The sequence below is a fragment of the Myxine glutinosa genome, chromosome 2 (genome assembly GCF_964187855.1).
Source record: "Myxine glutinosa chromosome 2, kmMyxGlut1.1, whole genome shotgun sequence".
In the NCBI taxonomy this organism is placed as follows: Eukaryota; Metazoa; Chordata; class Myxini; order Myxiniformes; family Myxinidae; genus Myxine; species Myxine glutinosa.
The window spans coordinates 4,876,763-4,893,427 of record NC_136262.1 but is presented as its reverse complement, the minus strand read 5'-3'; the positions used below and the strand labels follow the sequence as shown (position 1 = coordinate 4,893,427).

The following is a 16,665-nucleotide window of genomic DNA, read 5'->3' as shown; positions in this document are numbered from 1 at the left end:
CCCTGGACGATGAGCCAGAACATCGGCCCTTCGGAAGCAGCCGCGGTCCGGCCATCCTATGTCGTACCAAGTCTTTCAAATGTCCAAACTATCCACAGCGTCTCAGACCTTTGTCCTCTGAGCTTGTGCCCATCTCAGATCTTTGCCCTCTGGGCTTGTGCCCATCTCAGACCTTTGCCCTCTGGGCTTGTGCCCATCTCAGACCTTTGCCCTCTCTGGGCTTGTGCCCATCTCAGATCTTTGCCCTCTGGGCTTGTGCCCATCTCAGACATTTGTCCTCTGTGGGCTTGTGCCCATCTCAGACCTTTGCCCTCTCTGGGCTTGTGCCCATCTCAGATCTTTGCCCTCTGGGCTTGTGCCCATCTCAGACCTTTGCCCTCTGTGGGCTTGTGCCCATCTCAGACCTTTGCCCTCTGTGGGCTTGTGCCCATCTCAGACCTTTGCCCTCTGTGGGCTTGTGCCCATCTCAGACCTTTGCCCTCTGGGCTTGTGCCCATCTCAGACCTTTGCCCTCTGTGGGCTTGTGCCCCATGGTCACATTTGTCTCTCCTGGATTCTGCGGAATCAAACACTCTCGACATTATTGGAATCTCTCGCCATGACACTGAAACACGAGGCCTTTTTCTTTCCCAGCGAAGGCAGGTGCCCTCTCGTGTTTTTACCTCTTCCCATTCGGTTTTCCTCGCTCCGCTCTTTCATCCACGTGGCCCTGCCCGGCTCCTCCACGATGGACACGCTCTTCCATTATCGCCATCTGGATTAAACTCCCAAAAATGCAGGCTCACTGCAAACCTAAACTCTTGCTCATCTCTGTCATTTGTGGAACGTCCTCCTGAGACTCTTGTCCCCGCACATGGAAGCAGCGAGTGCACGATCATCTCAGGTCATTCCCCATCTCGACCCTCAATCTTGTATAAACCCACGAACCCCACCGAACCCACTGCTCTTCCTCGCAGGTTCATGTTTCCTCCTCTCTCTTCTCTCTCATTTCCCTGTTCATCCCTTTGTTTGTTTTGTTCAAATGTAACCCAACTGCTCCATTGTCAGTTCATTGATTTTTGTCGTTCTTCCATGAGCTTCCATCTTCTAAAGAACAAATAGACCTACACCACCGGATTTCTCTCACCTATCGTTTGGATAGACTTCCGGAAGTTCAAGGTGCCACTTTGAGGTTTTCACGACACTTTCTTCAAATGAACTGAAATCGCTTTGATCTACCTGTAACGTACATAAGCAGATTGTTAAATGTTGAATGAAAGGAAGGGTAAGGATGTGAATTTCTATAATAATTAAATATAATACTTACTCCCGCCAGGGAGTAATGCATTCGATCGTGTCCGTGTGTGTGTGTGTGTGTGTGTGTGTTTGTGTGTTTGTGAACAAGATATCTGGAAAAGTTCTGAACGGATTTGGATGAAAGTTGGTGCGATGATCGCCCTTGGGATATTAAGGAATAATTGATTAGTTTTTGGTGAAGCTCAGGATATTATTCCGGATCCAGGAATTTTTTGAAGGATTGTTTACCATTGGAAGACAGGGCTCATTTTTTTTAACATTAGCTTCTATATATTCTATATTTAACATTGTGATATGAAAATAGTTTTCATATTTGTTGTAAATGTAGTTTAAACTCGTGGTTATGCGTTAGAGCGGTGTATTTTGTTAGCAGCGTCGTCTTCAAGGTTCTTTTTTTTCCTTTCTAATAAAGACATATTCTGTCATTTTAAAACCACCAAAGTGTGTATTAGGTTTCCCCGTTTCATAAAATGTATCGTTTGATACGTATAATACTTTAAAACTGGTTTTTTTGTTTTTTTTAACCTCAGAAGAGATGTCAACATTTACCTCAGCGAATGTCAATCGCGGTGTCAGTATTTGAAGAACTTATAAAGACTTAGGTGAGTTATAAGTGTGACAAGCATGTGCACGGGATCCTTCCCAGAAGAATGAGTGGTCGCATTAGCTTGTACGACTTAAAATGAACGAGTTTTGTTTTGACGTTTGGGCCAGTTTTACATGTTGTATCCCTAATGGATGAAACGAACGTTTTTCTTGGCTTATAATAATTTTATTTGAAGTCACACATGCCTCAAAATACACTCACTTATATAGAATTGAACGCTGAATCCGAAAATGAAAGTGAAATTGCGTTTTTTTTTTTTTTACATTATCTTCTATATATTCTAAATACAGACTTGGCATTTAATATGGAATATTTTTTTTGTGGAGGTGAACTTACTTTTCAAGATGTCTTAAAACCAAAAGTTCATTGGAATTATGTTGAAATTATTCTAGATTTTGTTAATGTGACCTTTAAATGAAACAAAAACCACATTTGACATTTCGAAGCAAATAAATTGATCCTTGAAAGTGATGCAAACTGATATCGAACTCAATTCATGGACAGTACTGTGTTAAACTTCTGTACGTTTTCCAGAAGTATCTCTTCATTTTGCACATGAGCCAAATTTCTTTTTAACAAAAACAAAAGTTAAATTACGACTGGGATTACGGACAGTAAAATTACAGTTCAGTACTTCGTGTAACCCCCACGAGCATTCACGAGAGCACGTACACGTTGAGGCATGCTGTTCACGAGATTTGCCAAGGTTTGGACAGGGATCACTTGCCATGCAGTGACAATAGCCTGCTGCAATTCATGCACAGAGGTCGGCTGCTGGTCCAAGTGGTCGATTTGACGCGTTAATTCTGCCCACAAGTTCTCTTTCGGATTCATATCCGGGGACATGGCAGGCCACTCCATATGCTCTACATCACGGTCAGCAAGAAAGTGTTGGATCATGCGAGCACAATGAGGCCGTGCATTGTCATCTTGGAAGACAAAGTTTCCTCGAAAGGCTGCACAAGCAAATGGAAGCAATGTTTCTTCCAGAATGGCCCTGTATTTGAACTGGTTCAGGTTTCCATTCAGAACAACCAGGTCCGTTTTGTCCCCTGCATGAAAAGCAGCCCAAACGGTCACCCCACCACCTCCAGCTTGGACTCTTGGCACTATACAATCTTTGTTGTAGGCTTCATGCACTTGTCTGTGCACTCGGACGTGGCCATCTTGACGATAGACCAGAAATCTAGACTCGTCACTGAAGATCACGTGATTCCAGTGTCCTGGCTGCCATTGACGGTGCTCTCTGGCCCACTGCAATCAACGCTGGCGATGTTGTCTGGTCAGGCGTGGCTTTCTCAGGGGACGCCTGGCACGATAGCCTGCTTGAACCAGTCATTGGTTGACTAGCCTTCTGGATACAGGCACATTTGTCAGTTGCTGCCACTCAGCCCTAAACAGGTTAGCTGACTTGGTACGGCCATTGCGGACTAACCGGTGCAGCTGGCGATCATCCCTCCTTGTGGTTCTGCGGGGATGTCCTGGCCTCGGTTTTGGAGTAGGGACACCCCTCTGAGCATTTCGTTTCAGGATCTTTGACACCTGACCTTAAGTGATGCCATACTGCCGAGCAATAGCACGGTCTTTCAGGCCGTAATTTCGTAAAGCCACCACTCCATGACAAACAGCATTGTCGAGTTGACGGACCATCTCCAGAGGAAGCGGCAATAACTTTTGGAGACGTGCAGCAGTTGTTTTCCACTAATACAGAACGCAACAACCCTTGTATACCCGACTGTGAAGCCAATCGTCAAATGCACCTGTCCGTACATTTTGCCACGCCACCTGTGATATAATCCTGTTGTTGACTTCTTGCTGCGACAGACAATCAGTGACATGGTTCTTTTAACAAATAAATCACCAAAGTGTAAAAGAAACTCACCAGATTGATATACTGAGTTAAGAAAGTAAACCTAAGGCAAGAAAAAAACAAGTACAAAAAGTTTTAATTAAAACAAAAGCCACGTCGATGTTACACAATGCCTAGATGCAGCTGTGCCTATAACGTCGATGTTATAGGCACAGGACATTCCTATTGATTCGATTACTTGATGTTATTTTTGTGCAAAGTGAAAATATATCTCGGCAATTTCCCGTGTGTGGCGACGAATTTTTAATATATCTCGGCATTTTCCCGTCTGTTATTTCAAGTATGACTGACCATGCCGCGATTTAAAAAATATATATCTCGGCAATTTCCCGTGTGTGGCGACACGTGAACGCAGCTATGCTCCTCTCTCCACATTATTGTGATGACGTATAAATTAAATATTTCATCGTGACGATTGTCATCAAATGGACGAATTTTTAATATATCTCGGCATTTTCCCGTCTGTTATTTCGGGCGGTGTATGACTGACCATGCCGCGATTTAAACAAAATATATATATCTCGGCATTTTCCCGTCTCTTATTTCGGGCGGTGTATGACTGACCATGCCGCGATTTAAAAAAAAAAATCTCAATGGACTTGAAGTTACAGGCCTTTGAGAATTCATTTCGTTCTATAAAGGGCAACTTTCATCGGATTTTCTTCCCGTTTTTTTTCAACCGAGTCTAAAACTATGTTAGCGACTGTGAAAAATGAAATGATATATCGAATTTGATTTGAAATAAAACTGTGTGAGAGAGGAAGACACCACGGGCCTACAAAACAGGCCTCAAAGCTATGCGAGTTAATAAAATGGTGGATATTTGTTTATATGAAGGCTCTCCCAGAATGGGTGGAGCTATGGTTCCCAGAATGGGTGGAGCTTTGAGGTTTTGTCTTCTCTGCAAGAACAAGAAGAAGAACAACAACAACAGCAGAGGGCACTCCATGAGCAGCGTCTGCGACGCGGCTAAAAATATTCCATATTAAATGCCAAGTCTGTATGTATATATATATATATATATATATATATATATATATATATATATATATATATATATATATATATATATATATATATATATATATATATATATATATATATATATACATACACATACACATACACACACACGCACACACACACCTCGTTTTTTTCATTTCTGTTCCTCACAATTCTATCTCTCTCTTTTATTCACAGACACTGAGACACACACACACACATTTAATTAATTGTACAGTATCGGTTGTTCCTAAACTTAAATATAAATAATTTAAAGGATTGCTGTAAATTATGTTAATTTCACAACATCCCATGTTCAACTTTATTTAAATTTCAAACCTCAAACATAGTTTCTCCACCTAAAGCAAGAACGTTAACCCCTAAGCAATTGACTAGTTTCCCGACTGCATGGATCATCAGCTGGGGAACTGGGCACACACACACACACACACACACACACACGCACGCACACACACACACACACACACACACACACACACGCTTCCCTTATTTAACATACTGTAGTAGGATATTTATCAGCCTCTGCCTCTCTTTTCTGGATGATCCCAGCTTGCAAAAACTATTTTACTCGGAGTCCAATTGTTAATGTGTCGATTTGTCTTATCATTTCGGAAATTTGAAATTTGGTAACACCTTCAGTTTTTGTTGGACAAAAATGTGTGTTAATTATCTTGAGATTCTTGCCAAACAAATTCGGTCCAACAATAAATATCTACATGGTATGCAGTCAATGCAGACAGTTTAGACTATGACACAGTTTCTTATTTAATTGTAAAATATATGCAGCGGCAAATTTTTTTTTTTGGGTTTTGTGACAGCATCCTGAAAAAGAAAATAAAAAACAAGGACCAAAAGAACAAGGAGCTCATGCCAACCATTGGAGGGGATATTGTGATCTGAGGTTGTGGAGAGAAAGACGTGTTCTGCATGGATAATATGCATGGATATCAGGGTTCCTCGATTGTGCAGTATCAGGACCACAATGATGAAGACTCAAGGATATTGGATGAGAGCCAATTGGCTTTCAGGGAGAGGAGTGATGGGCGTACGGAGGATGGAGCATCAAGCGAAGAAACCGAAGGTCATGACAACGATGATGAGATCTATGAAGGAGAATACCAGGGCATCCCAGCTGGAAGCAGAACCAAACAAGTATGATTTTCATGCTTTTCATTTGCACTAACATGAATGAATGTACGATTCATTGGATGGTGTTAATTGCTTGTGATGGAGTAGGGAGTCTTCTCGGTATATATATATATATACAGTCATGTGAAAAAGGAAGTACACCCCATGTAAAATTTAGACTTTTTCAACATATTTCAACATACAGCGATTTGATCTTCATTTCAACAATATTGATAGATAAAGGTGATATAATAGAACAAATATCATGAAACATTTACATTTTGTAGTCCATTGTATAATTTAAATAAACATAAATGCAAATTTTGCATGTGGAAAAAGTAAGTACACCCCTACATTTATCACTACTTCAAATACCTAAAATTAGAATCAGGTGCACAAGCTCAGGTGCAAATGATTAGAACATCGTTAGAGAGGATCTTGGAGGAACCTGTCTTATTTAAACCTCAGACATTTCGTTTGGTTTGCTCTTTGTTGTTGAAGTGTGCGGCGTCATCATGCCTACATCAAAAGAGCTTTCTGAGGCCTTCAGAAAGAAGGATATAGATGCCTACGAGTCTGGGAAGGGATTTAAAAAGATCTCCAAACAATTTGAAATCAATCATTCGAATGTCCGGAAGATCATCTACAAGTGGAGAAGATTCCAAACAACTGCCAACATGTTCAGGCCAGGCCGCCCCAGCAAGTTCAGCCCGAGAGCAGACCGCAAGATGCTGAAAGAAGTCTCTAAGAACCCCAGAATGTCATCATGGGACCTACAGGTAGCTCTTGCCACTGTTGATGTCAAAGTGCACGAGTCTACCATTAGAAAGAGGCTGCACAAATTTGATCTGCATGGGAGGTGTGCCAGGAGGAAAACCTTTGTTGTCCAGAAAGAACATCAGGGCAAGATTAAGTTTGCCAATGAACACCGAGGCAAAGACCAGCACTTCTGGAACAATGTGCTCTGGACAGATGAGTCAAAGGTAGAGCTATTTGGCCACAGTACCAGAAGACATGTTTGGCGAAAACCAAAGACAGCTTTTGACCACAAGAACCTGATACCAACTGTAAAGCATGGCGGTGGAAATATTATGGTTTGGGGCAGCTTTGCTGCATCAGGGCCTGGGCAGCAGTCACCATCATAGAATCCACTATGAATTCTTCATTGTACCAGAAACTGCTTGAGGATAATGTGAGGCCATCTGTCGGAGAAGTTGAAGCTCAACCGCAGGTGGACCTTGCAACATGACAATGACCCTAAACATACCAGTAAATCCACCAAGGAATGTCTGAAAAGAAAGAAATGGAGGGTTCTGGAATGGCCAAGTCAAAGCCCGGATCTAAATCCCATCGAGATGTTGTGGGGGGATTTGAAACGAGCTGTGCATGCAAGAAACCCCTCAAACATCGCACAGCTGAAAGAATTCTGCATGGAGGAGTGGGCAAAAATTTCTCCCAGTCGATGTCAGAGACTGCTAGACAGTTATAAGAAACGCCTACTTGAGGTTGTTTCTGCCAAAGGGGGAAATACCACCTATTAGAGCCAAGGGTGTACTTACTTTTTCACGTGACTGTATGTATATAATTTAACCTTTACCCCCTAACCTGGTGAGACAGCAAGAGGCACAGATGGAATGCCATAACAGCAAATGCTGCACAACCTGTTAGCAACAAGTGTCGTCTCCCAAACTCTGCCCTTCTGAACACGAGTTAGGAGGTGGGGGTGCAGTCAGGCGAGGTAAATGAAACACAAATGGCTCTTGCCACCATTAATACGACATGACGCTGACATCATGCACATATTTTTTATTAAAAGGTACTTCGCCAGTCATGAGTAAACAAATTTGCAGTATGTGTTCTGATGAGCTCAAATAAGGGTGAAACCTGTCGGCAGCTCTACATTCATTTACTTGTGACTATTTAATCCTAGTCTTTAAAAGAGTATCTCTGCAGAAGCCATCCTAGTTTGGGGGTGATGCAGTGGTTTACACATATGGGCATGATGTTAGCCATATATGTGGACACGGACACGGACACACACACACACACACACACACACACACACACACACACACACACACACACACACACACACACACACACAACCAAAAAAAATTACAAAATAAAAACTATCACCTGCACCTTGAACAAATTACAAATTCCTGCCCTAACCAGCAGAGGGCACTGTATCAGCTGCACAGCTGCGCCCTCAGCCAACGATGCTTCCCCGCAGTATTGTGCTGCATATGAATGAAGAAGAAAAAGCTTAGGCAGTATTTGCATTTGAGCTAATGTTTGGAGGTTGATTGGACTTGACAAACCCCTGTTGTCATTCATCTGGAGAGGATCTCTGCTGCCACAGCTCCTTCTCTGTGACCGTTGTCTCTTCATTTCTCATCAATGATAGACTCGCAGCTGATGTCTCGGACTATCCGAACATCATGATGTCCTTGCTATTTTTGCATCTCCCCCAGTCGGCATTTAGTTGTGCCAACAACAGAGTGGCTTTGGTGAGCAAGTGTTGCTATCTCGGCAGGTTCTCGTGAAATGGCCAAGCAGAACACTTTTACATCAATAACTAGAACCACTTATTGTGGAAAATCAAACCGTTCTTGCAGCAAATACATTTAAAAAAAATATTGAAACTCAGGTGCAAAAAACAATTCAAATCAAAGTAGAAGTCACCCGGTAGAGCGCACACTTCCGCCAGGCCGAACAGTTTGTTTTGTATCCCAATGATGGGTTGGATCTGGATTTGGACCCGAACCAAAATCGAGTCGGCGTGTTCTTGTCACTGAACCAACTCGTCCACCAAGTTTTGTCATAATCTGTCCAAAACTTTTTGAGATATCCTGCTTGATCTCTCGAGTTTTTGGAGTATCTAGTTTTTGGCCAGATCTCTCAATGATGAAGAATCACTTTTTAAAAACTCCTGGATCCGGATCTTCACCAAAGTCAAATCAATCCATCCTCGTCACACACCCAACCTGTCCCCCAAATTTAATCCTAATGTGTCCACCAGGTTTTGTCATAATCTGTCCAAAACTTTTTGAGATATCCTGCCTGATCTCTCGAGTTTTTGGAGTATCTAGTTTTTGGCCAGATCTCTCAATGATGAAGAATCACTTTTTAAAAACTCCTGGATCCGGATCTTCACCAAAGTCAAATCAATCCATCCTCGTCACACACCCAACCTGTCCCCCAAATTTAATCCTAATGTGTCCACCAAGTTTTGTCATAATCTGTCCAAAACTTTTTGAGATATCCTGCCTGATCTCTCAAGTTTTTGGAGTATCTAGTTTTTGGCCAGATCTCTCAATGATGAAGAATCACTTTTTAAAAACTCCTGGATCCGGATCTTCACCAAAGTCAAATCAATCCATCCTCGTCACACACCCAACCTGTCCCCCAAATTTAATCCTAATGTGTCCACCACGTTTTGAGATACTGTATCCTGCTCACAGACAAACTGACAGGGATGAAAACACAAGCTGCGTCTACCTTTGGTGGTCGAGGTAATGATAGATCTGAAACAAGGCAGCAACACTACAATTTGTAACAACTTCCTGATTTTCATTCACCACAACACGGACTCGGACTCGGCCTGCCAACACTCGGCCACATTGCTGCGATGTCCACTTGTGCATAGGCCCAACAATTTGACGTGCACCTTGATGTTACCAACTATCTTTCTAACGATGCAGCATTTGTTTTGCAGGTTGAGTTTCCATTTCGCATCACAACGTTTTGAATGTTTAGATTTACAAGACAATTCTGCACAATGTTGACGAGTGTCCACGGTTAGAATAAAGCACGTGACGCCACATGACACAGTGCGTGGACTCGAGCTTCATGCGAGAAGTGTGTTTCAGGGAATGGGAGTATGGGAGTCCGGGATGGAGGCTGAGCTGAGGAACAATGAAGAAGAGTTGGCGGAACAGTATGAAGTGATCATGCAGGAATGTGGCCACAGCCGTTTCCAGTGGCTCCTCTATCTCGCTCTGGGTTTTGCTCTCATGGCTGATGGTGTGGAGGTTTTTGTGGTTGGATTTGTGCTTCCCAGTGCCGAGCAGGACATGTGCATGCCCCAGGAGAAGAGCAGCTGGATGGGTGAGACTGTTTCCTTCTTCTCTGCCTTTCTTTCATTGATCCTGTCTTCTTGTCTAAGCTATGTTAATCTACTGTAGTAAAATTGATGGAGCTCTGATGTATACGTATACCTACAGTGTATTATATACAATATGAGTAAATATTTGCGGGTGGGAATAGTATAACATGAATCCATTTGGAAGTGCTCCAACCAGCACCTGCACTTTATGAAATTGCTCAAGGTTGCGGGTTAACAATGCGGAAAATAACCATTCCTCGACTAATCGTTACCAAGACTGGAATCCCCTTCCCGAAACAATGTGAAGAGGCGTTGGCCTAAATCAGACGACCAATAAAAAGGGTGTATGCTAGAACCTCAGGAATAAAGAGTTATCATTTGAAACATGATCAGGCAATGGCAAAGCCGTGCTGTCAGTGACTTCCGGGGAATATTAATGGGGAATGGGGAGGGGGAGCCAAAGTCAAGATAGAGTGAGGATATAGGGCTCAGCTGGGAATGATTGTAGTATAAAACAAGCCATGAACGCACAATCATGTCTCTCTTTGTCTCTGTCCCTCTGTGTGTGCATCTCCGGGGTTTTATTTTGTGTGTACGAGTGCTCCACAAGCTTGTGGCAAAATCATGACTGTGTAAATCGTGTGTGTGTGTGTGTGTGTGTGTGTGTGTGTGTGTGTGTGTGTGTGTGTGTGTGTGTGTGTGTGTGTGTGTGTGTGTGTAAGTAAATCCTGTGTAAGAGACGCACTCATTTCCCCAGTAACCCATGCTTCTAACATCCGCCTTCTGGCCAATTGAGGGCGACATTACCTCAATCCGTAAGTTTCAAAAGTGTATCAATCTTGGGCAAGCCCCAAAAGATCATCTTGCTCGTACCGAAGACTGAACTCTCCAACCAATTTCCTTTCTTAAAATCTTGGTGGCAACATGCCAAGTCTATCTCTGGTGTATGCTCATGTGTATATCATGTGTATGCTCATGTGTATGTCACGTGTATGCTCACGTGTATGCTCACGTGTATGCTCACGTGTATGCGCATGTGTATGGCATGTGTATGCTTACGTGTATGCTCACATGTATGCTCATGTGTATGTCATGTGTATGCTCATGTGTAGGTCATGTGTATGTCATGTTCATGTGTATTCTCATGTGTATGTCATGTTCATGTGCATGCTCATGTGTATGTCATGTGTATGTCATGTGTATGCTCACGTGTATGCTCACGTGTATGCTCATGTGTATGCTCATGAGTATGTCATGTGTATGCTCACGTGTATGCTCACGTGTATGCTCACGTGTATGCTCATGTGTATGCTCATGAGTATGTCATGTGTATGCTCACGTGTATGCTCACGTGTATGCTCATGTGTATGTCAAGTGTATGCTCACGTGTATGCTCATGTGTATGCTCATGTGTATGCTCATGTGTATCCTCACGTGTATGCTCATGTGTATGTCAAGTGTATGCTCATGTGTATCTCAAAGGCCTTTTCTGCAGCTTTGTGGAGTGATGCTCTCCCCTATAGACTGGTGCCCCTGCTTCACATCTGTCTTTGGGATTGTGAAGAATTTAAAGCTCAACATTAATATAATGTCCAAGAATGGAATATGTGATCTAGCTCCCTCTGCTCTTTCAGTCCCTTGATCCCGCCCAGCTGCTCCAGGATGCACATGCTTTTCCAGTAACTGCATCCTGGTGAAAATCCCAAAATCCTCAATGGAATCCGTTCATCTCCTCTCTCTCTGTCAAGGCTGAAGTCCCCAAGGCAGTGTTCTAAGTCCCATCTAACCCGTAATCTTCATCAACGATCTCTTTGACTCTCTAGAAAATCCTCCTAATCTCTTTGCTGTTGAACTCCACCATCTGACGTGACATCCCTCATCATTCTGACAGACAGACAACATCCTCTTCCCTCCCTTCAGATCTTGACCAAATTACAACCTGGTCAAACACTTCGAATATGTCTTTCAATCCTGACATATATCACAATCTCTCTTTCTCCCTGAAAGTACTGTCTGATGAACCCTCCCATCTACTTTCTTAACAATCCTCTTGAGGAAGTCCAGTCAATCAAATTCCTGGGTCTCACTTTCAGCCATGAACTTTCTTGGGCAAACCACATTTCAAAGTTAGCCTCCAAAGCCAGTTGCTGGCTGGGCATCCTCTGTCATACAAAGTCCTTCCTTGGCACACCTGAACGCCTATCCACGTACAAGGCCTTCATCCACAGCTTTATGAGTACTGCTCTCCCCTGCGGGCGGGCGCCCCTGCCTGGCATCCTGCTCAGGTTGACACTGTGGATACCTAAGCTTTCAAGATCATTTAAATCTCCCGAGATGAAGCTGAGAAGGTCTTGTACCCTCTGCCCTAGCTGTCATTCCCCCCCCCCCCCTCCCATACCTCAATATGTCTGCAGGATGCATGTGGTGCACCAGAACCCCCTCCTGGTAAAACAAAATCCCAAATGACTGCTCACTTCCAATCATTTGTTCCTATTTTTCCCCACTTGTGGAACCCACTTCCACATTCTCTTCAATCTGATCATTCCTCCCTCAAGGTCTTCAAGAAAGCTGTTCATCACCATTTCAGATCGTCCCCAATCCAGAACAATCTTCTCTCCTCTCTTTAACCCCCCCCCCCTCCCTCCATCCCTCCCCAGTCCATTTTTCCTTCCTGAGAGTTTGTTTCCATGTCCATATTATATCCACCCCCTTCATTCCTCTCTACCCCTCATCCTTACCTGCATCCCTTGTTTGTCCATCCCCATATATTTTGTCCCTTTATCAGCCCTCCTGTTGGTGTTTCTCCCTTCCTTTTCTGCTGTTCCTTTTGTTCTGTTGCATCCTGATCCATTCTGTGTTCTTGGTCTTCCACGAGCCCTGACTCTGTATAAAACCACCGTTTAGAGGCCATTTTCCCCCGCAAAGCGGGGGTTGGCCTTTTCGGGGACCGTGGTAGTTGTTGTTTTTTGGTCCCCTTTTTGAAGCAATGTTTTACGGCCGGATGCCCTTCCTGCCGCCAACCCTTTTTGCCGCCTTCAACGACAAACAGGGAATTACCAGTGAACTGGTACTCAATTAGCCGACCTCGGAAGGATGACAGGCTGAGTCAACCCCCCTGGCGTTAATTCAGCGATTGACCGGGATTCGAACCCAGGATCCTAGGATCCTAAGCCGGCACCCTAGCCGCTAGCCCAACACCAGGGATATATGTATGTATGGAGAAACAATATGGAAGATATGGAACAATATGGAAGATGGAAGAAATGATCGGCATATCCAACAATATGGAAGAAACAAACAAATGGAGAAACAACACTCTGTATGGAGAAACAAAATAATCCAGGTTTTCTACCCACCTCCACTTTTGTTTTGTATTTTGTTTGTGCAACCACCTTCAGGAGACTGTTCGATCACACTCTCCGCTCCAGGGCTTTGAGCAAGTGGTGCACCACCATCTCGTATCACCCTTCATCCCCATCTACCCATGATCTTTTCTACCCCGTGTAATCCCAGTTAACCCGCATGCTCGCTCTGTTTCCTCCCCTCGTCTCTCTCCTTTTTTCCTGTCATTTCCTTCCTTTACCTGTTCTGTCCAACTGTAGGTCCAGTGTATGTTGCCATTTTATGCTTTGTCTCCTGGTTTTTCTGCCAGCCAAGCTATTGCATACAAAAATAATAAATAATCATTCAATAGTTGGTGTTGAACGTTTCCCATTGTCGAGAGGCCCCTACAACATGATGAGTGATATTCTTGATTTGAAACTCGTTATTTTAATGTAAAATGTAATTGCCCCCAGTTTCTCTCTCTGGGTCATCGGACATACACTACCGGTCATAAGTTTTAGAACACCTCAATTTTCCAGTTTTTATTGAAATTTACGCAGTATAATGTATCAACACAACAACAACAACAACAACAACATGCATTTTAAGGCCATGTTCCCTGCTAGAGCGGGGGTTAGCCTTGCGGTCCCCATGACAATCTTCTCCATTTTGCCCTATTTTCTGCATCTCTCCTTGTTAACCCCCTTGCCCGCATTTCTTCTTCCACCATCTTTAGCCAAGCCTTTCTCGGTCTTCCCCGTCCTCTACTTCCTTCTACATTAACTTCCATCACTCTTCTCAACCAGTCACTTTCATCCTTCCTCAATACATGACCAAACCATCTCAACCTGTTCCTCTTCACAGCATCAATCACAGGCAATATTCCCATCATCTTTCGCAATTCATCATTTGTCTTCCTCTCTCTCAACGATACTCCGCACATCCATCGAACCATTCGCATTTCCACCCTTTCCAGCCTTTGTTGCTGCTCTACGTTCATTACCCATGTCTCGCTCCCATAAATCATAACACTTCTCACACATGCAGCATACACCTTTCCCTTCAGCTTCAGCGACACTCTCCTCCTCATCAGCACGCCACTCAGTTCCCGAAACTTCTTCCATGCACATCTCACTCGAGCAACCGTTGCCGAGTCTGATCCACCTTCTCCATTCAGCATGTCTCCGAGGTAGCAAAATGTTTTCACACCTTCCAGCTTCACGCCGTCTCCAAGATCCAACTCAACATTTCCTCCATCTGCAGCTCCCTCTGTGCACACCTTACATTTGAATGTAGCTGCCACACTGGTTAATGACCCTCTCAGACCACTACATTTTTGATGAACCCACTCAGCACACATTGTACATTGAATGGAGTTCACTCCGACACCCTTCCTGCACACAGCACACGGCCACTTCCCAGTTCTTTCCACCTCACCACATGCTTTACCACTTGCCATCACCTTTGTCTTTCCGATATTCACCTTCAGACCTTTTGTCTCCATACATTCCTTCCACTTGTTCATCTTTTCCTTCAGTCCATCCATACTTTCCGCAATCAACACCAGATCATCTGCATACAACAACTCCCACGGTAAACCCTCCTTTACGGTCTGAGCCAGCACCTCCATCACAGCTACAAATAGTAGTGGACTTAGTACCGACCCCTGATGCACTCCCACCTTCACCTCAAACTCACCACTGTTCCCGTCCTTCGTCCTTACAGCTGTGCGTGCTCTTTTGTACATTGCCATCACTACTCTGATCAACCATTCCTCCACTCCTAACTTCCTCAATGCCCATGTCAATACTTTGCGTGGAACCCTATCGAATGCTTTCTCCAGATCAACAAACCCAAAAAACAACTTCTTCCTCTTATCCATGTACTTCTCCTGCAACTGCCTCACAATGAAAAGCGCATCTGTCGTTCCTCTTCCTGGCATAAATCCAAACTGCATTTCGTCGATCTTCACTTTCTTCCTTATCCTCCTCTCCAACACCCTTTCCAATACCTTCATTCCATGCTCCAATAACTTTATCGCTCGGTACGAGCCACACTCCAGAGGGTCACCTTTCCCCTTGTATAGAGGGACGAGGGTACTCAGTTCCCAATCCACTGGAATGCGGCCTTCTTTCACCACCAGATTACAGATCTCTGTCATTCTCTTCACACCCCAACTTCCTGCTGCCTTCAACATATCTCCCACAACTCCCGTCGGCCCTCCCGCTTTTCCACTCTTCATTGCTTTTATCGCTTCCTCAACTTCCTTCTCAGTTATCTTCTCTGCCGGTCCTAAAACTGGGTTACTCTCTATGTTGCCATCCCATTCATTCTCTGTATTCAACAGCATTTCCATATATCTTTTCCATCTTCCTTTAATTCCATCTGGGTCGACAACGATTTGTCCCACTTCATCCTTCAAGCAACTCACCCCCATCACATCACACCTATCTTTCGCTATCTGCTTTGCAATCCTGAATACTGCTTTCTGACCCTCTTCCGAATCCAAGCGTTCTCCGAACATTTTCCTACATGCCTCCTGCGCCTTTGCTACCTCTTTCTTTGCAGCCTTCCTGGCTGCCTTATAACTTTCATGCTCTGCTGTTTCTGCTCCCGTACCCTTCGCCTTCTGCCACTCTTTGAACTTCTTCCTCTTCTCGTCAATCCTCTTTCCAACCTCAACATCCCACCACCATGTTTCCGAGTGCCTCGGTGGTCCTTTTGTCCATCCACATACCTCACCAACGGCTCCCAACAGACTAGCTTTCATTGACATCCAACCACTTTCAAGCTCAACCAAATCACCCTCTACCTTACTCAGCCTCTCTTTTAATGCCTCCCTTACTGTCACCTCTTTCAACCTCCACACCTTCATTCTTGGTTGGTACTTCACCCGCCGAGCTCTCCTCGCACCTTTCACCCTTATGTCGCAGACAACCAAGTGGTGCTGTGAAACAGCCTCCTCCCCCGGGATCACCTTTGTGTCCCGGAGGTGCCCCCTATCTCGCCGACGCACCATCAGGTAGTCAACGGTTGTCGTCGACCCACCTGACGTGTATGTAACAAGCTTATTGTCCTCTTTCTGGAACTGAGTATTACAAATCAACAAATCAGCTCCATCAGCAAACTCCAAAATCCTTTCACCTTCTCCATTTCTCACACCATATCCGTAACCCCCATGAACTCCCTCAAAACCATCCATACTCCTTCCCACATGTCCATTCAGGTCTCCTCCCACCACAACAACTTCCTCATCTTTCACGTTTTCCATCAGCTTCTCTATCGCACACCAGAACTTGTCCTTCTCTT

The 16,665-nt window shown here is 44.1% G+C and overlaps 1 protein-coding gene across 2 annotated transcripts in view; it reads left to right on the top strand.

Moving 5' to 3' along the window:
* Nucleotides 1-16,665, top strand: part of LOC137422080 (synaptic vesicle glycoprotein 2C) — a 55,469-nt gene that overhangs the window by 4,091 nt on the left and 34,713 nt on the right. The window contains exons 2-4 of one of the 2 annotated variants that reach the window (XM_078772910.1): nt 1,827-1,898; nt 5,615-5,948; nt 9,797-10,034. In XM_078772910.1, coding sequence (XP_078629036.1) covers nt 5,724-5,948; nt 9,797-10,034 — 463 coding nt within the window. In that variant the 5' untranslated portion in view covers nt 1,827-1,898; nt 5,615-5,723. The remainder of the gene's footprint in view (nt 1-1,826; nt 1,899-5,614; nt 5,949-9,796; nt 10,035-16,665) is intronic. The other variant, XM_078772911.1, reaches the window with a different exon arrangement.